The 14,332-nt window shown below is 46.0% G+C and overlaps 1 protein-coding gene across 4 annotated transcripts in view; it reads right to left on the reverse strand.

Annotated features, from left to right (window-relative positions):
- The window catches only part of NFS1 (NFS1, cysteine desulfurase), a 32,720-nt gene that overhangs the window by 4,483 nt on the left and 13,905 nt on the right, over nucleotides 1–14,332 (reverse strand). For 3 of the 4 annotated variants that reach the window (XM_025214656.1, XM_025214654.1, XM_006032913.2), the window contains exons 6-10: nucleotides 10,539–10,632; nucleotides 9,648–9,782; nucleotides 7,740–7,897; nucleotides 3,239–3,344; nucleotides 912–993 (exon numbers count right to left, since the gene is read on the reverse strand). In XM_025214656.1, the coding sequence (XP_025070441.1) occupies nucleotides 912–993; nucleotides 3,239–3,344; nucleotides 7,740–7,897; nucleotides 9,648–9,782; nucleotides 10,539–10,632 (575 nt within the window). The remainder of the gene's footprint in view (nucleotides 1–911; nucleotides 994–3,238; nucleotides 3,345–7,739; nucleotides 7,898–9,647; nucleotides 9,783–10,538; nucleotides 10,633–14,332) is intronic. The other variant, XM_025214655.1, reaches the window with a different exon arrangement.

Below are 14,332 nucleotides of genomic sequence, written 5' to 3' on the forward strand. Positions count from 1 at the left end.
AAAAAAACCCCCCCCCCCCCCCCCAAAATTCTCTGATAAAACCCCCAAAATCTGTAATTAAAATTAAAGGCCCCCCACAGCCCTCCCCGGACCTCCATACATGGTTTCCCTTAAGGGCCATAGTGCCGCTCACGGTCTATGTGCAGCTGGTCAGGCACTCCATATCTCTCACCAACACCTCCCTGCTCCTGGCCAGTGTCCGGCTAGCTATGCAAGGACTGCAAGTGGTGCTATGGGCTCTTAAGGGAAGGATGGAGGCACTGAGCCTGGTCAGGCCGATAGCGCTGCTGCGGTCCATGTGCAGCCAATCGGGCACTCCGTGTCATTTACCAACACCTCCCCACTCCCTCAGCCAGCTCAGCCTCCAGCCATCTTCCCCCCAGCCCTGCCCCACAACACCCCCAGCTCCCTGCAAGCCCCACTTACCTAACATTACAGGCTCCAGAAGGAAAGTGAGCTATAGGTAAGCCTTGGGACTGACTAAAAGCCTCAGATCTCACCCTTCCTCCCCTCAGGGCAGGGCTGGGGGTTTCCCAACCCTTTTGCAATCAGCTCTTGCAGACTGGAACTGTGCCAGTCTGCAGAGCTCTTTGCAAGTGGGAAACCCACAGGTTTCTCTGCTAAAAGGGAAAATTGCATTTTCTCTGATAAAGATGGGAAATCTGTGGTTTTCTCCATGTTCCCATGGGAAACTGAAAACCTGGATCCCTGCTGATCAGGTTCAATCTAGAATCCCAAAAGAACATTTTTAGAGAGAAATGGTATAGATGCTTCGCAAACTAACTCAAGAAATGCAAGAGCAAGTCATGGAAGCGCCTTTCCCAGGTCTGCAATTCAAACAGTAGGTGGCTTTCCCCTCCCGGGAGTAATTTATCATAAGCTTCCTTTTCTGCATCCAGTATCTCACCTACCTTCCTGAAGACAGAGCCACATCTTTCAGAGCCATCAGCAGACTCTCCCCTTCCACATAAGCAAAAGATAAATTGATGCAGCCTGTAGTTAAGAAAATGGTGTCAGCTGAACTCAAGGACAATCCTGTCCCACGCAGGGAGGCTTATTTGGGGCTTGCAGTGTGGGGATGTGTGACAGGATTGTGTTCCAGGGGCAGCCATGATCCCCCCCCAGGTGGCCACGCAGTTTCTGCCCTGACTCCAACTCTAGGGTCTCCCACCTTTACTCACCCACCATGCCTTTGATGTGAAGATTCATTAGGAGAGAGGCTGCCTGCAGGTCTTAGAGCAAGCCTGTCCTCATTCCAGGATTGGGTTTCAGCCTTCTCAGCTTCTGCCCTTTTCCTCTTGCTGACCCCTCTAGCTCTAATTCACTGACCAAACCAAGTTTTGGGCTTCTCAGCTTCTTGTCTTGCCTTCCAAGGCCTTTGTCTCTGGGCCCTCTGACCTCAGTCTCCATCATTCTCAAGTGCTCGGTTCCCTGGCCTCAAGCTTTGCCCTTCTCAGGCTCAGGCCCTTCTGGCCCCCAATCCAAGTCCGGTCCTTCCTAGGCTTTTGGGCCCACTGGCCCCCAGTCTGTGCCTCTTTGGCATTAACAGAAAAATTTTCCCTCTTGGACTCTATAGAATTGCACCTCTGAGCGTGCACCACCTCCCCACCCCCTGCAGGCACTATAAGATCACCCCTCTCGGGTGCTACAAGATCACCCCTCCGGGCATTCAAGGATCAGTAGCACCCCCTCTTCACCCCCCAGCTGCTGTGGGACCTCCAGGCCACCCCTCACACCACCTTGTCTTCCTTTCAGTATCTAGTCCCCCACGGGCACCAGACCCTCTTAGTCCCCCCAGGCAACAGACAAAGCTGCAGGTACCTAGTCCCCCCTACATGCCAGACCCTTCTGGTCTGCCCCCAGGCACCAAGTCAAACAGAAATCAAAACACAAGCCCTGGCTATAACAAAGTCCTACCCCAATCCTGGGTCTATAAGCATGGCTAGGCCTCAGCTTCTTCTCATGCTGTCTCCATGCCTGGCCTGCTCCCAGTATGGCTCACGGCCACAAGTACCCCTGCAGAGCTCTTCCCTATTCAGGTTCCAGGCCAGCCTGCATTGCCTGTCTCTGGGGCTGCCTTATCTCTCTCTAGGCCTCTCCCCTTCCAGTCAGGTGACCCCTAATTATTTTCATTATCTAGTTGTCACGTCAACCCAGCTGCAGCTGTGCCCCGTCTTCCCTTTAGGGCTGTGCCTGAGCTCTTGCTCTCTTGAAGTGACCAAGAGCCCCAGGCTCTCTGCTGGGTGGGGAGGGGGTCCTCTACTATATAGCACTGACCCAATCTTCACAGGATTCCTTGCATACAGATGTAGATTCAGTACAGTGCATGCAGAAGCTCAAGGGCCTGCATATCTTTCAGATTTCTTCTGAGGAGCACAAAAGGCTGAGGAATCCTGGTAGCATTTGTGGAACAACTCCTTGGACTGTGAGAGCATTTATCTTCCCTTTTCTAACTGCAGTGATTTCCCTAGTGTATGTATATTTCAGTCATTTGGTCTGAATCTGTAAAACAGGATATAGATCCAAGAGATTTGGGTCTAGGACTCAGCAGCTCACTAGACCTGACACCTTTACTTGCTGAAGTGACTTGACGTTCCTATAGTAGTTTCTGCTTAATAAGAGCACATAACCTCTCTCTGCTTTTGGTTATTTCTTCTGGTATTAAATGCAACACAAATCCCGGCTCCTCACATTTTACATCAATCTTATCTTGCCACCAAATTTTCAAATTGAAATAGATTTTTATATTGATAGGTTGTAACTGCACCTGGGAAACTGGTAGGAAGCATCCAATTTTCCCTTAACAGGATAAAAGGTAGCAAGAGCTTTGGCAACTATGAAAGGAGAGATGTTCCGGGGATTTAGCTCTAAGGACACGAACCCTTTTCAATGCAGGGCTTGAAATACAAATTCCTATTTCAATAACCTTTAACAAGCAGCCAGCCACCTCACATATTCACCAGTGCTTCCAGAGAAATAACATTATTGTTAAAATGAGCAGCAGTGAAATTGAAAATGAATGGGGCATTTTACAGATCTCAGACCTAAAGTATAAGACCGTCTACAATCTGAGGAAGATGTTCCAGCACTGACCATATTATATTACTCCTAGAAAGTTTTCTGCACAACCACTAGGGACAGATGCTTTTAAAAAAGAAACAAAATGAAAAATAAAGCAGTCTGCAAGTATTGGTAGATTCTATAACTCTAGAAAATATCAGATTTCTGCTACTTTTACCTGGATAGCGATGTTCTGGATCTCCATTCATAACCACATCAGGAATTTCTTTCATTATTTTTGTAACTAGTTGGTTTGCCAATAAAGAGATTCGTTTATGGTCATACTAATAAAAGAAACAGGAAGAGAGATCAGTATATGGCAAGTGGACACAACTTTCACTCTTTTACGTATTGCACAGAGTCACCAGCCATTTGAGACTAATTTTTTTAATAAGTCTGGCTCAGGGCTTATCATCATATGCAGTGCAATTTTAATGCAGCTACTAGTATGTGCAGCTTCCAGTATATGAACTAGCTCATGCAGAGTGGGCACAGCATCTCAGCAGTGCTTTTTTGCACCTACAAGCATATCCTTTTTGTTGCCATACAGTCTTCTTGTATTCCCCTTTGATTTACAAAATACTGCATGTGGGAAAAGAGCAAAGAGACATATCATCTAAGTATAGCAAACACATTAAGTAGTATTTTACTAACTTGGAACAAAAACCTCAATTGAGATTAATAACCCAACAGCACTGGTGTGACTTAAGCCTCAGTGGGCGCATCTACACGTTCATTAAAATGTGCAGTAGTTACTACACATTTAATATAGTACTTGTATAATTAAGTACTAAATAAATGCACAACTGGAGTTACTGTGCAACAGCGCCAGCGAATGCCTTTTTAGTGATGCTACTGCGGAGCAGCGCATTAGCACTGTCCATGCTATGATGCTGTACTGTGCAATATTATTAAGCTACTGCACAGTTAGCGTCTCATGTAGATGCACCCAGTGAGTTGAGCTTGGATGCAATCAGGATTTTTTTTTTTTGAGGGGCAAACTAAATACTCTGCTATTTTGAATAGGCCATGGCATTCATGAATGGCGATATATTTTAGAACAAGGGTGGCCAACCTGCAGCACATGTCACAAGTGGCACAGGCAGCCCCTGCAAGAGGCATGCAGATCAGAGAGGAGACAGGCAGCACAGCAGCAGATAGGGCAGGAAGCAGGGCAGCAGATTGGGAAGAGAAAGGGGACTGGAGTGGCACTCAGGGAGGATGTGAGGTTAATGGGTAACACCTGCCAAAAAGGTCAGCCCCCACTGTTTTAGTGCATGTATAAATTTTTTCGAAGTAAGTCATTTAAGTTCTACTGACTTTCTATGAAACTGAGCTTCTACATCACTTTTGAAACCAGGATTTAGGTGCATTTGAAAATTTTGCCCATATGTCTACTTTGTACTGTTTATGTAATATAAAAACTGAACTGTTTATGCATAAACAATAGAGGTACACCAATACATCGGTCTGACATCGGATTGGCACCAATATAAAGTAAATTGATTGCATCAGAAATCGGCCTGATGTGACTGTGACATGATTTGGCAGATAAATGCCCATGTATATGTGCAGCCACAGCGCAGCATGCAGATAGCAAGGAGGTACAGCCCAGCAGCTTGTAAGTCTGTTGTAGTAGAAGGAAAGGGGCGTGGAGGCAGATCAACACCCCCTGGCGGTGAGGTAGGGAGTGGGGCAGGAGCTGGGGTTGCTGCTGCCCAGCCAGGGTGGGATGGGCACAGGATGGAGCTGTGGCTCACCCTGGGCACATGGGACAGGGGTGGGGGGTGGCTCCTGCTGCTGTGCATGCCCCAGGAGGGCATGGGAGGGGAGAGAGGGGGATCTGTGCCCCCAGATCTACGCTGGGGGGTGGGATTGGCTACAGCTGACGGCTGAGGCTGCACTGGGCTCTTCCCACACATGAGGGCTGTGCTCAGGGCTGCGGGGCAACGCTCAGGGCTGTGCTCCTGGCATGTGGGGGCTGTGCTTGGGGTGGATGGTGGCAGTGCTGGGAGAGGGGTTATGAGGGGGCTGTGGCAAAATTTGGGGTGGCTGCAGCCCCCTCCATAACCCCCATCCCAGCACCACCACTGTCCACCCCAAGCACAGCCCCAGCCCAACCCCCTCCCCACGCACTGGGAAGACTGCACTCCGGCTCCAGGACCAGCCTGCAGCTGCAGCCCTTCCCCTGTGCGTATCTGGGGACCCGCCCTCACCCCTCCGTGCCCTCCTGAAGTGAACACAGCAGCAGGAGCCACCCCACCATACCTCCCAGAGGAGCCGTGGCTCTGTCCAGTGCTCCAACCTGCCCCAGCTGGGCACTCCCTACTCCAGCCCCATTCCTCCCTCACTGTGGTGGGCACTGATCTGCGCCCCCAAACTTTTCTCCCCGCTTCCTCTCCCCATCCACCATAACAGACTTACCAGCTGCATGCATCTGTATCAGAAATCAGATCAGTATTGGCTGATATGCCTCCTTAAAAATCAGCTATTGGTCTCAGCCCTCAAAATCTCTATTGGTGCACCCCTAATAAACAAAGAGCCATTGCATACAGTCATATGCACACTGTGACAGAGACCAGTCATAATGTCGGTCCGCCCACCTGTCTAGGGCAGTCTGCCCTGACTTGTCTGTCTCGCCTTGATGTATTGGAAAAAACAAACAGATGGAAAATGCAGGAGGCTGCCTATTTAATGCCCTGATGCCAAGGGCCTAATACATGGCTCCGACCTCCCCTTTACCATGACTTGTGGATGGCATCCAGAAATTACTTCCAACTTCCCCAGCCCCGTTGCTGGGCAGCATTCAGTCACTGGCCCAAACTTGGCCTCAGGCATCCTTAGGCATACCTAGGCCCAGCCTCTGACCCAACTTGGCCTCACGTGTCCTTAGACATAGCTGGGCCATATGCCCCTACTCTGAGGCCTCTACTTGTGCCACCTCTCTAGGTTCTTTGCCTCTCATTAGGCTCCTTGCCCCTCACACTTTGCCCCCTCACTGGGGCCACTACTCCACCCTCTCATTGTGCCTTTGGGCTTTGCGCCCCTTGGGCATCAGGTGTCTGTTGACATGCTTGGACTCCATTCTTGGCCTTCAGCCCACTCAGGCCTCAGGTGTCTGCTGACATACCTGGACCCCTACCTCAGGCTATGGCCCACTTAAGCCTCAGGTGTCTGTCAATGTACCTGGACCTCCCTCTTGGCCTCTCTTATTCAGGCCTCTCCACTAGGCCTCACTCTTATTCAGGCATTGGGCCTTGGGCCCTCCTGGCCCGTGTTGCCACCCAAGGCTCGCTTTCTCAGGCCCTGGGCCGCAGGCCCTCCTGGCCCCAGTGTTGTTGCCCAAGCCTGATGCTTTTCTTTGAGGGTGTGCTCCCCTAGCCTTTCCCCTCCACAGGGTCACATACAAGGCAGCAGGGGCTGAGGCTTTCTGGTGCTCCATACTTGCCTTTCACTAGGGAAACACTGGTGTGGCATTTCCTGGGGACTGTCCTGCCACAGACAGCCCCACCACACCATCTAACCCCAGCAAGGTGTAGTTTTAGGTCATTCTCCAGGACTAACTGCAGGCCTACCTGCCCTGGACTTTCCTCCCCTTGCTGAGCTCCTGGATGTTTTCCCTGGGCTACTCACTCCTGGTCACTCTGTTGCACCCTCCATCTCAAAACCTGCCCTCAGTCACTGGCCCCCATCTCTTTAACTCCCTTATAAGATTCCTTCCATCAGGACGCTGGGCTTCAGCCTCCATCATTCCAGCATGCTGGCTGGTTAAACACCTATCCTCTCTTGACAGTGATGTCCCCCACATTGAGGGGACCTTCAGCCTCTTTTAGGCTCTGGCCCTGCCTCTAGGCCAGTTGAGGTGCCAATAGCTCTCCACAGCCCTGACCTGCCCCTTGCAGTGGGCCAGAGGAGGCTGTGGGTCAGGAGCGAGGGGCAGTGCTGTTGGCAGGAGCAGGGCACCAGCATATCAGGGCTGCTTAGTGCCACAAAACAGTGGGGACAGCTGCACCCATGTCTTGGTGAGCAAAAGGGAGCTCTGATTTCTGGTGATAAAAAAAACCAAAATCAAGCACCAAAATACACAGGTATTTAGAATTTATGTTATTATAATTATTGAGATACTGACAGGCTTCCATTTTGCTTTAAAACTGGAAAAAATAAAAAATATTGTATTAAATGGATACACACACACACGCACACGTACACACCTACATATAGTGGGGTTTCATTTTAATTGAGGAAAAACGCTGATGTTGGTGTTTTTAATTAGAGAATTTAGGATTTTTTTTAAATAGAGAAAACCAGGATCCCTGGTGATCAAGCAGCAGACTGCAGGGAGGTTTGGGGCTGAAGGACACCCATAAAAGGTGTAAGTACACCCTGCTTGGATCACATGCAGAAAAGCAGGAAGTAAGACAGGGTAGCACCTTAGAGACTACATGGTTCAGTGAGGCATTAACTTTTGTAGCCACAACCTACTTCATCACATGCTAGGGATGGACTGGCAACAATCTACTTTGACAGATGCTAAGAATGGACCTGTTGCCCACAAAAGTCAGTACCTCTCTGAGCCAGTTACTCTCTAAGGTACTGTACTCTGGCTTTCTGCATGTCTTCAGAGTGACACAGCTAACCACCTATATAAAAATGTATAACAGAATTGTTATACCATATACCTCCATCTCTTGCTGTGCCACTTCACATGCGGCCCCAAGGCCAACTGCTAGAGGAGTAGGTACAGTCCCAGACCGCATTCCTCTCTCCTGGCCTCCTCCGCTCTGTAAGGGTTCCAGTCTTACCCTGGGCCGACGACGAACATAAATGGCTCCAACCCCTTGAAAACAAAAGGAAGAAGATGGACATATTCAGTACATGCATAGAATTACTGCACGGGAAATTACTACAAGATACTTGACAGAAATTGCCCACTTGGCTCCATATCTAGTGAGAAGTATAATACACAAATTCTAGAAAGCTTTGACTATTAGCCTTATTCCTTGCTCCTCATGGAGAGTTCTGAGGGTCTGGAACAGAGAAGCCTTTAGGTTAGCTAGATTTTTGTTGCCTGTGCTGTTGTGGCATCATCTGCTTGGCTTGTTTATCTCTAATGTTGTCCCACCACAAGGAATTCTACTCGTGTAGCTATTATTTTCTTAAATCCATCACTTGCTCACTCATAGTTCCCTGACTTTGCAAAACAACAGTCTTCTCTGAGGTTTTCTCCCCTTCTGTTTTTATGGACAGCTCATCAGTTGCACCAAGCTCCAGTCAGCAAATCGGACAAAACACCTTTGAAAGGCTTTTTCTACACCTCAGTTTACCTTTCTGAATGAATAAATAGTCACATAGAAAAGACAGACCTTCATAACTGCAATAACAAAGGTTGCTCACTGTTTTTCTCTAGCTGGAGTGGAACCTGCCTGCCCTTCTCCCAAGATTTTTGGGACTAGATGATGTTTCCCCAAGATACATTCTTCAGCCCTCCAGAAAGTTCACACAGAGGACGATATCCTGGCAGAATTCTTGAACAGAGTTTACAAGCAGCAGCATGAACAATCTCTTAAAGACTCAATCTTGCATTGCCCATTCCACAAGTGCACACCGAGCTCTCGTCACCATCACAGAAACATCAAATGTCTCAGCTTCCGCTTAAGAAACATAACCCAGTATATTGTATTATTTGCTCTGGCTTTGGTTCAGGCACTCTACCATTTTCTTGATCAAGATATTAATTAATGAAGTCACACAGGATGGAACTGAGATGCTGCTGAAAACCTTGGAAGGTCCAAAAATGCAATGAACGTGCCAAGAATTTTTAATACGGCATAATTACTCCTAAGAAAAATGCAGGTACTGCCTGAGATCCGCTTAATTCTCTGTACCATCCGTTAAGTAACACTATACTTTCAACAGAAGAAACATTTAGGACGCTTCAACTGGGAAGCCAGTCAAGCGGGAAGTGTGTGTGGCATTCTAGAATTGGCAACAGACAGCCATACCGACTTCTCTGGTCAATAAATACTGTTGTCAGTTTTATCTAGGGTTGCAGAAGGATAAAATTTTAAGGAAACAATGTCAAGTCTCAGAATGAAGATTTCCACTGAGTAAAAAAAAATTACTTCTAAAAAGTGTTTAAAATATACAGTAAGTAAACTGCATTCTACAATAAAAGGCAGAAAATGAAAACAAAGACTGAAGCTGGAGACATCTAAGAACACCAGGTGAATATAAATCCTTCAATCACTTGTGGATGTCCTTGGTGCCAGCAACATTTGGGATGATTACAAAGAGATTATGAGGAGAACATAGAATATGAACTGCCCTACCATATTGTGTTTCTACAAAACACTTATAACAGCAGAGCCATTTCAGATCTTCTAGAAGTCTCCTTTCAAAACAGTTTAATTAGGATCTATCGCCACAAAACTAATGTTTTGGCATGTGATTTTTGTTTCACTAATCCACTCTAATCTCCACTAGGGAGAACTGGAAACATTTCCAGAAACTGTGTGTGTATGTATGATGGAAGCTGTGGAATTACAAAGAGATGTTCTAATATTAACCACTTCATCACATCACATTACCTTTTGGACCATAGATTTTATGACCACTTATGCTCATTAGATCAATTTTCATATCATTGACATCCACAGGAACTTTACCAATTGCCTGTGCAGCATCCGTGTGGAAGAACACCTTATGCGAGCGGCAAATCTGACCTGTAATAAGAACATAAAAGCAAGAAAGAAGCCAAAGCAATACTTAATGAATCTAATGCCTATGTATTTCAGATGATGTGCCTGAAGCGTAAAAAGAGTTACAGCCTGATAAAGCAGAGACAGAACCTAATTTTCAGCCTCACTCACCCTCCCTTTCCTGCTCAGGCAAAAGCTACAGTTTTAACTCTTTCACAGCTGACCTGTCAGCAGCTCTTGGCTGGTCTGCCAAAAGCTGAAACTAGCTGCTACTGAAGACTGGACTCCACAAGCGGATCTGGGATTTTGAAAAAAAAGGGTAAAAATGGTCTGCAGGGTTGGGAACTAGAAAGACAGAGAGACAAGGAGTAGCTAAATTGCAAATTATTCAGCAAAGCTCACAAAAAAAGGATAGCCTGAATCGTGGAACACCCATTTCATTAAAAAGGAGAACAGTAACACCTGTTGAGTGACAAGCAATTGTTGAGTGACAAGCATGGATCAAGTATAGTCTAATGAACCATGAAGTCAACTGGCTCCCTCAATGCTGCTTGAGTAGAAATGCCACTGCTGCTATTCTGGGCAAAAAGTCAGCTTCCCTGCTTAAGACACACACAACAATATTGGAAGTCTAATTGGGGGAAGGAAGAGGTGTGCTAATAAATACAGTATTTTACATCAACATACCTTTTCTAGCTATTAAGAAACATTAAGCAGAGGCTTTGATTTTTCAAGTCAGAAACATCTATGTCAGGTTGATGGCAGCCAATGCTTACTTACCAATGTCACAAACAGGCTGCTTTACTCCTATTTCATTATTCACAGTCATTATGGACACCAAGCTTGTGTCTGGTTGGAATGCATTCTCTAATTCCTGGTGAAAACATTCAACACAGATAGAAATTTTGACTAAAAGCACAAGCAAAACCTTTCTATTCCTTAGCTTTAGCTTTGCCAGGATGTTTTTATAAGATTTAATATTAAGTCCTTTAAGTTATCTGCAGTACAAGCGATATACTATTGGAAATGTTGGCTTAAATCTCCATTACACTTACTGACAGATGTAACATTTGAAATGTTTCAATTATGGAGTGTTTCGGCCACAGACTGACGTACAGGCCCCTGCCACACACAGAATGATAGAAAATTAGGGTGGGAAAGGACCTCAGGAGGTCACCTAGTCTACCCCCTGCTCAAAGTAGGACCATCCCCAACTAGATCATCCCAGCCAAGGCTTTGCCTAGTTGTGTCTTGAAAACCTCTAAAGATGGAGAGTACACAATCTCTCTGGGTAACCTGTTCTAGTGTTTTACTACCCTCCCAGTGAGAAAGTTTTTCCTAATATCCAACCTAATCTTTCCTTGCTGCAATTTGCTCCTTATTCTGTTATCTGCCACTACTGAAAAGAGTCTAGCTCCATTTTCTTCAGAACCACCCATCAAGTAGTTGAAGGCTGCTATTAAATTCCCTGTCTTCTTTTCTCCAAACTAAATAAGCCCAGTTCCCTCAGTCTCACCTCAGAAGTCGTGCGCCCCAGCCCCACAACCATTTTTGTTGCTCTTCACCTGACTCTCTCCAGTTTGTTCACATTCTTTCACTAGTGGGGGGCTCAAAACTGGAGACAGTACTCCAGATGTAGCCATCCTGAGGGACAGCTTCAACACTGCCACACTGGTATGTAGTGGCGGTACTCTCCAGCTAGGAGGTAAAATGGGTAGTAAAAATAAGCTACAATTGGTCATGGAAGCTAAGAACACCACCACCCAAAAAAGGTTCTATAAATACACTAGTCAGAAAAAGACGACCAAGGAAGTTGTGGGTACACTGCTAAATAGCCAAGGTAAGCTCTTAACAGAAGATGCAAAGAAGGTAGAGCTGTTCAACTTTGATAGTCCTAATGAAAAAAAGAAAAAAAAAAGATGCAACTGGCCATCCAAGAAGGATTACAGTAAAGAAAGAAACCATCAGACAACCTGATTGGTTTGAATGAATTCAGGTCACCAAGGCCTAATGAACTTTATCCTAGGGTACTGAAGAAACTGGCAGAAGAGGCATTATATTTACCAAGTTGTGCAAGACAGGCAGGGTGCTAGAAGAACTAGAAAAATGACCAAAACGGGGCCTGTCTTTAAAAAAACAAAACAAAACAAAAAAGACGACCCAGGGAATTACAGACTGGTTAGCTTCAACCCAAGACCTGTTAAATTACTGGATTATACCATACAGAGATCCATTTCTAAGCAACTTAAGAAAGAAAGACTGATCACAAGTAGGCAGCATGGATTTGCTAGAGACAAATCATGCCAAACAAATCTGATCTCCTTTGAAAAAGTAACTAGCTCAGAGGATAAAGGCAGGTGTGTCAAACTCATGTGGCTCCACAGGGCTGGATCTGGAAGCATGAGGCCAATCCACAGATCAGATCTGCGAGCACAGGGCAATGTCACCCAAGGCCAGAAATTTGGTGGTAGGGCAAGTGGTGGCAGCACTAATTGCTATGGCTCAAGGAGATACAGCAGCTACTGTTTGCCTCACTGCCAAATTTCTGACCCACTGGCAGCCCTGCAAGCCAGATGACACTGTTGCACACTCCAGCTGACATGCAAAGAGCACTTTGAGGAACTCCTGAACCATGAGACAGCCATGACAGATACCACCACCAAGTCCATCCCCCAACACCCTGAAAGGGGATCCTTCACCAATTCTCCTATTCTAGAAGTCTGGCATGCCATCAAGGAAGCCCAGAACAAGGCTACTGGACCAGATGGCATACCTACTTGATGGCTAAAAAATGGTATGTAGAGGTTTGCTTTTAGAAATTGGCTTGTAGGTAAAATAGATATTGTATTAGAACAATGGTCTAAGGCAACAGCAAGGGTTAATTGATTTCTAATAGCCTGTTTTGTCTCACAGTTTCACAGTTTCCAAACTTTATTTTCATAATAGAGATAGGCCTGGCTCCAGGGCTCAAGTGCCCACTTGCAAAAGCCTTTGGTCTTTCCAGTTTTGGGGAAACAGACCAAATTAGGAGGACACTGGAAAAACCCAAATTAGCATGTGTGCATGCAATAGATTTATGAAAATAGGACTTTGGCTGACAAGACAGAATGTGAACAGTATAGCAGCCACAGGAAGACCAATTAACGATGCCCAAAGATGAAGAGTCATCGGAAGAGAAAGAATACAAAAAGAGGAGTTTTCAAAATAAACAAGTTGGCAGTTGGCATCAGCTCCCAACTTCCAAGGTTGCTAATGTCGGACATTCAAGCAAAGAACCTCAAGCTGGCATTTACATAGCGGTTGGCTGGATCGCACGCCTTGTGTATATTCTGGGCACTGGGGAATTTGGGTAAAGTATGTTGTAATTATCTTGCTTGCTTTGCCTGCATTGTTCTTATATCCTACCACTGCGTATCAATAAAATTTGCCTATTATCAACTGGACGAGTTGTCAGTTTGAAGGTTGTGCTTGCCTGAAGCAAGGTATCGGGGCTGGGTTCTGAATCCAGTGCCAATACTGCTGAAATCTACAAGGCTGGCAGTAAGGAACTGGTACTGAGACACCACTCTTCAAATATGAAACAATGAAAAAATCCCTAGGGACCTGGGGAATGCCAACACTGTGACAACCTTCAAGAAAGGAAACTGTGTGTGGGAACTATTGAGGGATAGCTCCACAACAGGGAAGATCTTCTCCTGCATCCTCCTCAACCATCTTCTATCTCATACTGAGGAAATCCTGCCAGAATCTCAGTGTGGTTTCAGACTATCCCATGGGGCAATTAACATGATCTCTGTTGCCTGTCAAGTCCAAGAAAAATGTTGGGAACAACATCAGGGTCTGTATATGGCCTTCACTGACCTTACCAAGGCCTTTGATTCCATCAATTGCAAAGCCTTGTAGAAAGTACTGGCCAGATGTGGATGTCTTGAAAGTACATCATGATTCTGAGGTTTCTCCATGACCAGATAACTCAGACCATTCTTTGTAGCAGATCAGAAACAGATCCACTTGTCCTTGCTTGATCTCAGTTGGATGACATGTTATCACTCCAACTCCCTTCTCCATTTTTTTTGACAGTCATCCTGGTTCTTGAAGCAGAGAAGAGACAGAGAAAGGAACAGAGGAATCTCAGCATACAGTCTACCCTCCACTGCAGAAAGACCTGCAACTTCTGTGGATGGATATGTGGCTCAAGGATTGAACTCTAAATTAAGCAAAAGAAGGAAGCCATAAAAAATTAACTTGAAGGCAAACTCAAAGGCATCCCTGATTGAGTGTAACCTTCAAGATGAAGAAAGCATCTTAGCCTAGCAGGAATTATTTGAGCTTTGCTTCATTCCTAGGCAAGAGGCAATCACCAACTAAGGAAAGGGAGAAAAAAAAAGTCAGATCACTTTCTCTGTCTCTGAAAAGACTGCCAGCTTCTCTGTTACAGAAGTGACAAGAGCAACAGAAAACAACCTTGAGAAAAGAGAATGATTATATCAGAAGGGCAGATATTTCTTTACCATTCTTGATGGGCAATTGGCTAGTACAAGCATAAACACAGAATGTTTTAAATGTTTTACACT

The sequence above is a fragment of the Alligator sinensis genome, unplaced genomic scaffold, assembly GCF_000455745.1.
Source record: "Alligator sinensis unplaced genomic scaffold, ASM45574v1 scaffold249_1, whole genome shotgun sequence".
NCBI lineage: Eukaryota > Metazoa > Chordata > Crocodylia > Alligatoridae > Alligator > Alligator sinensis.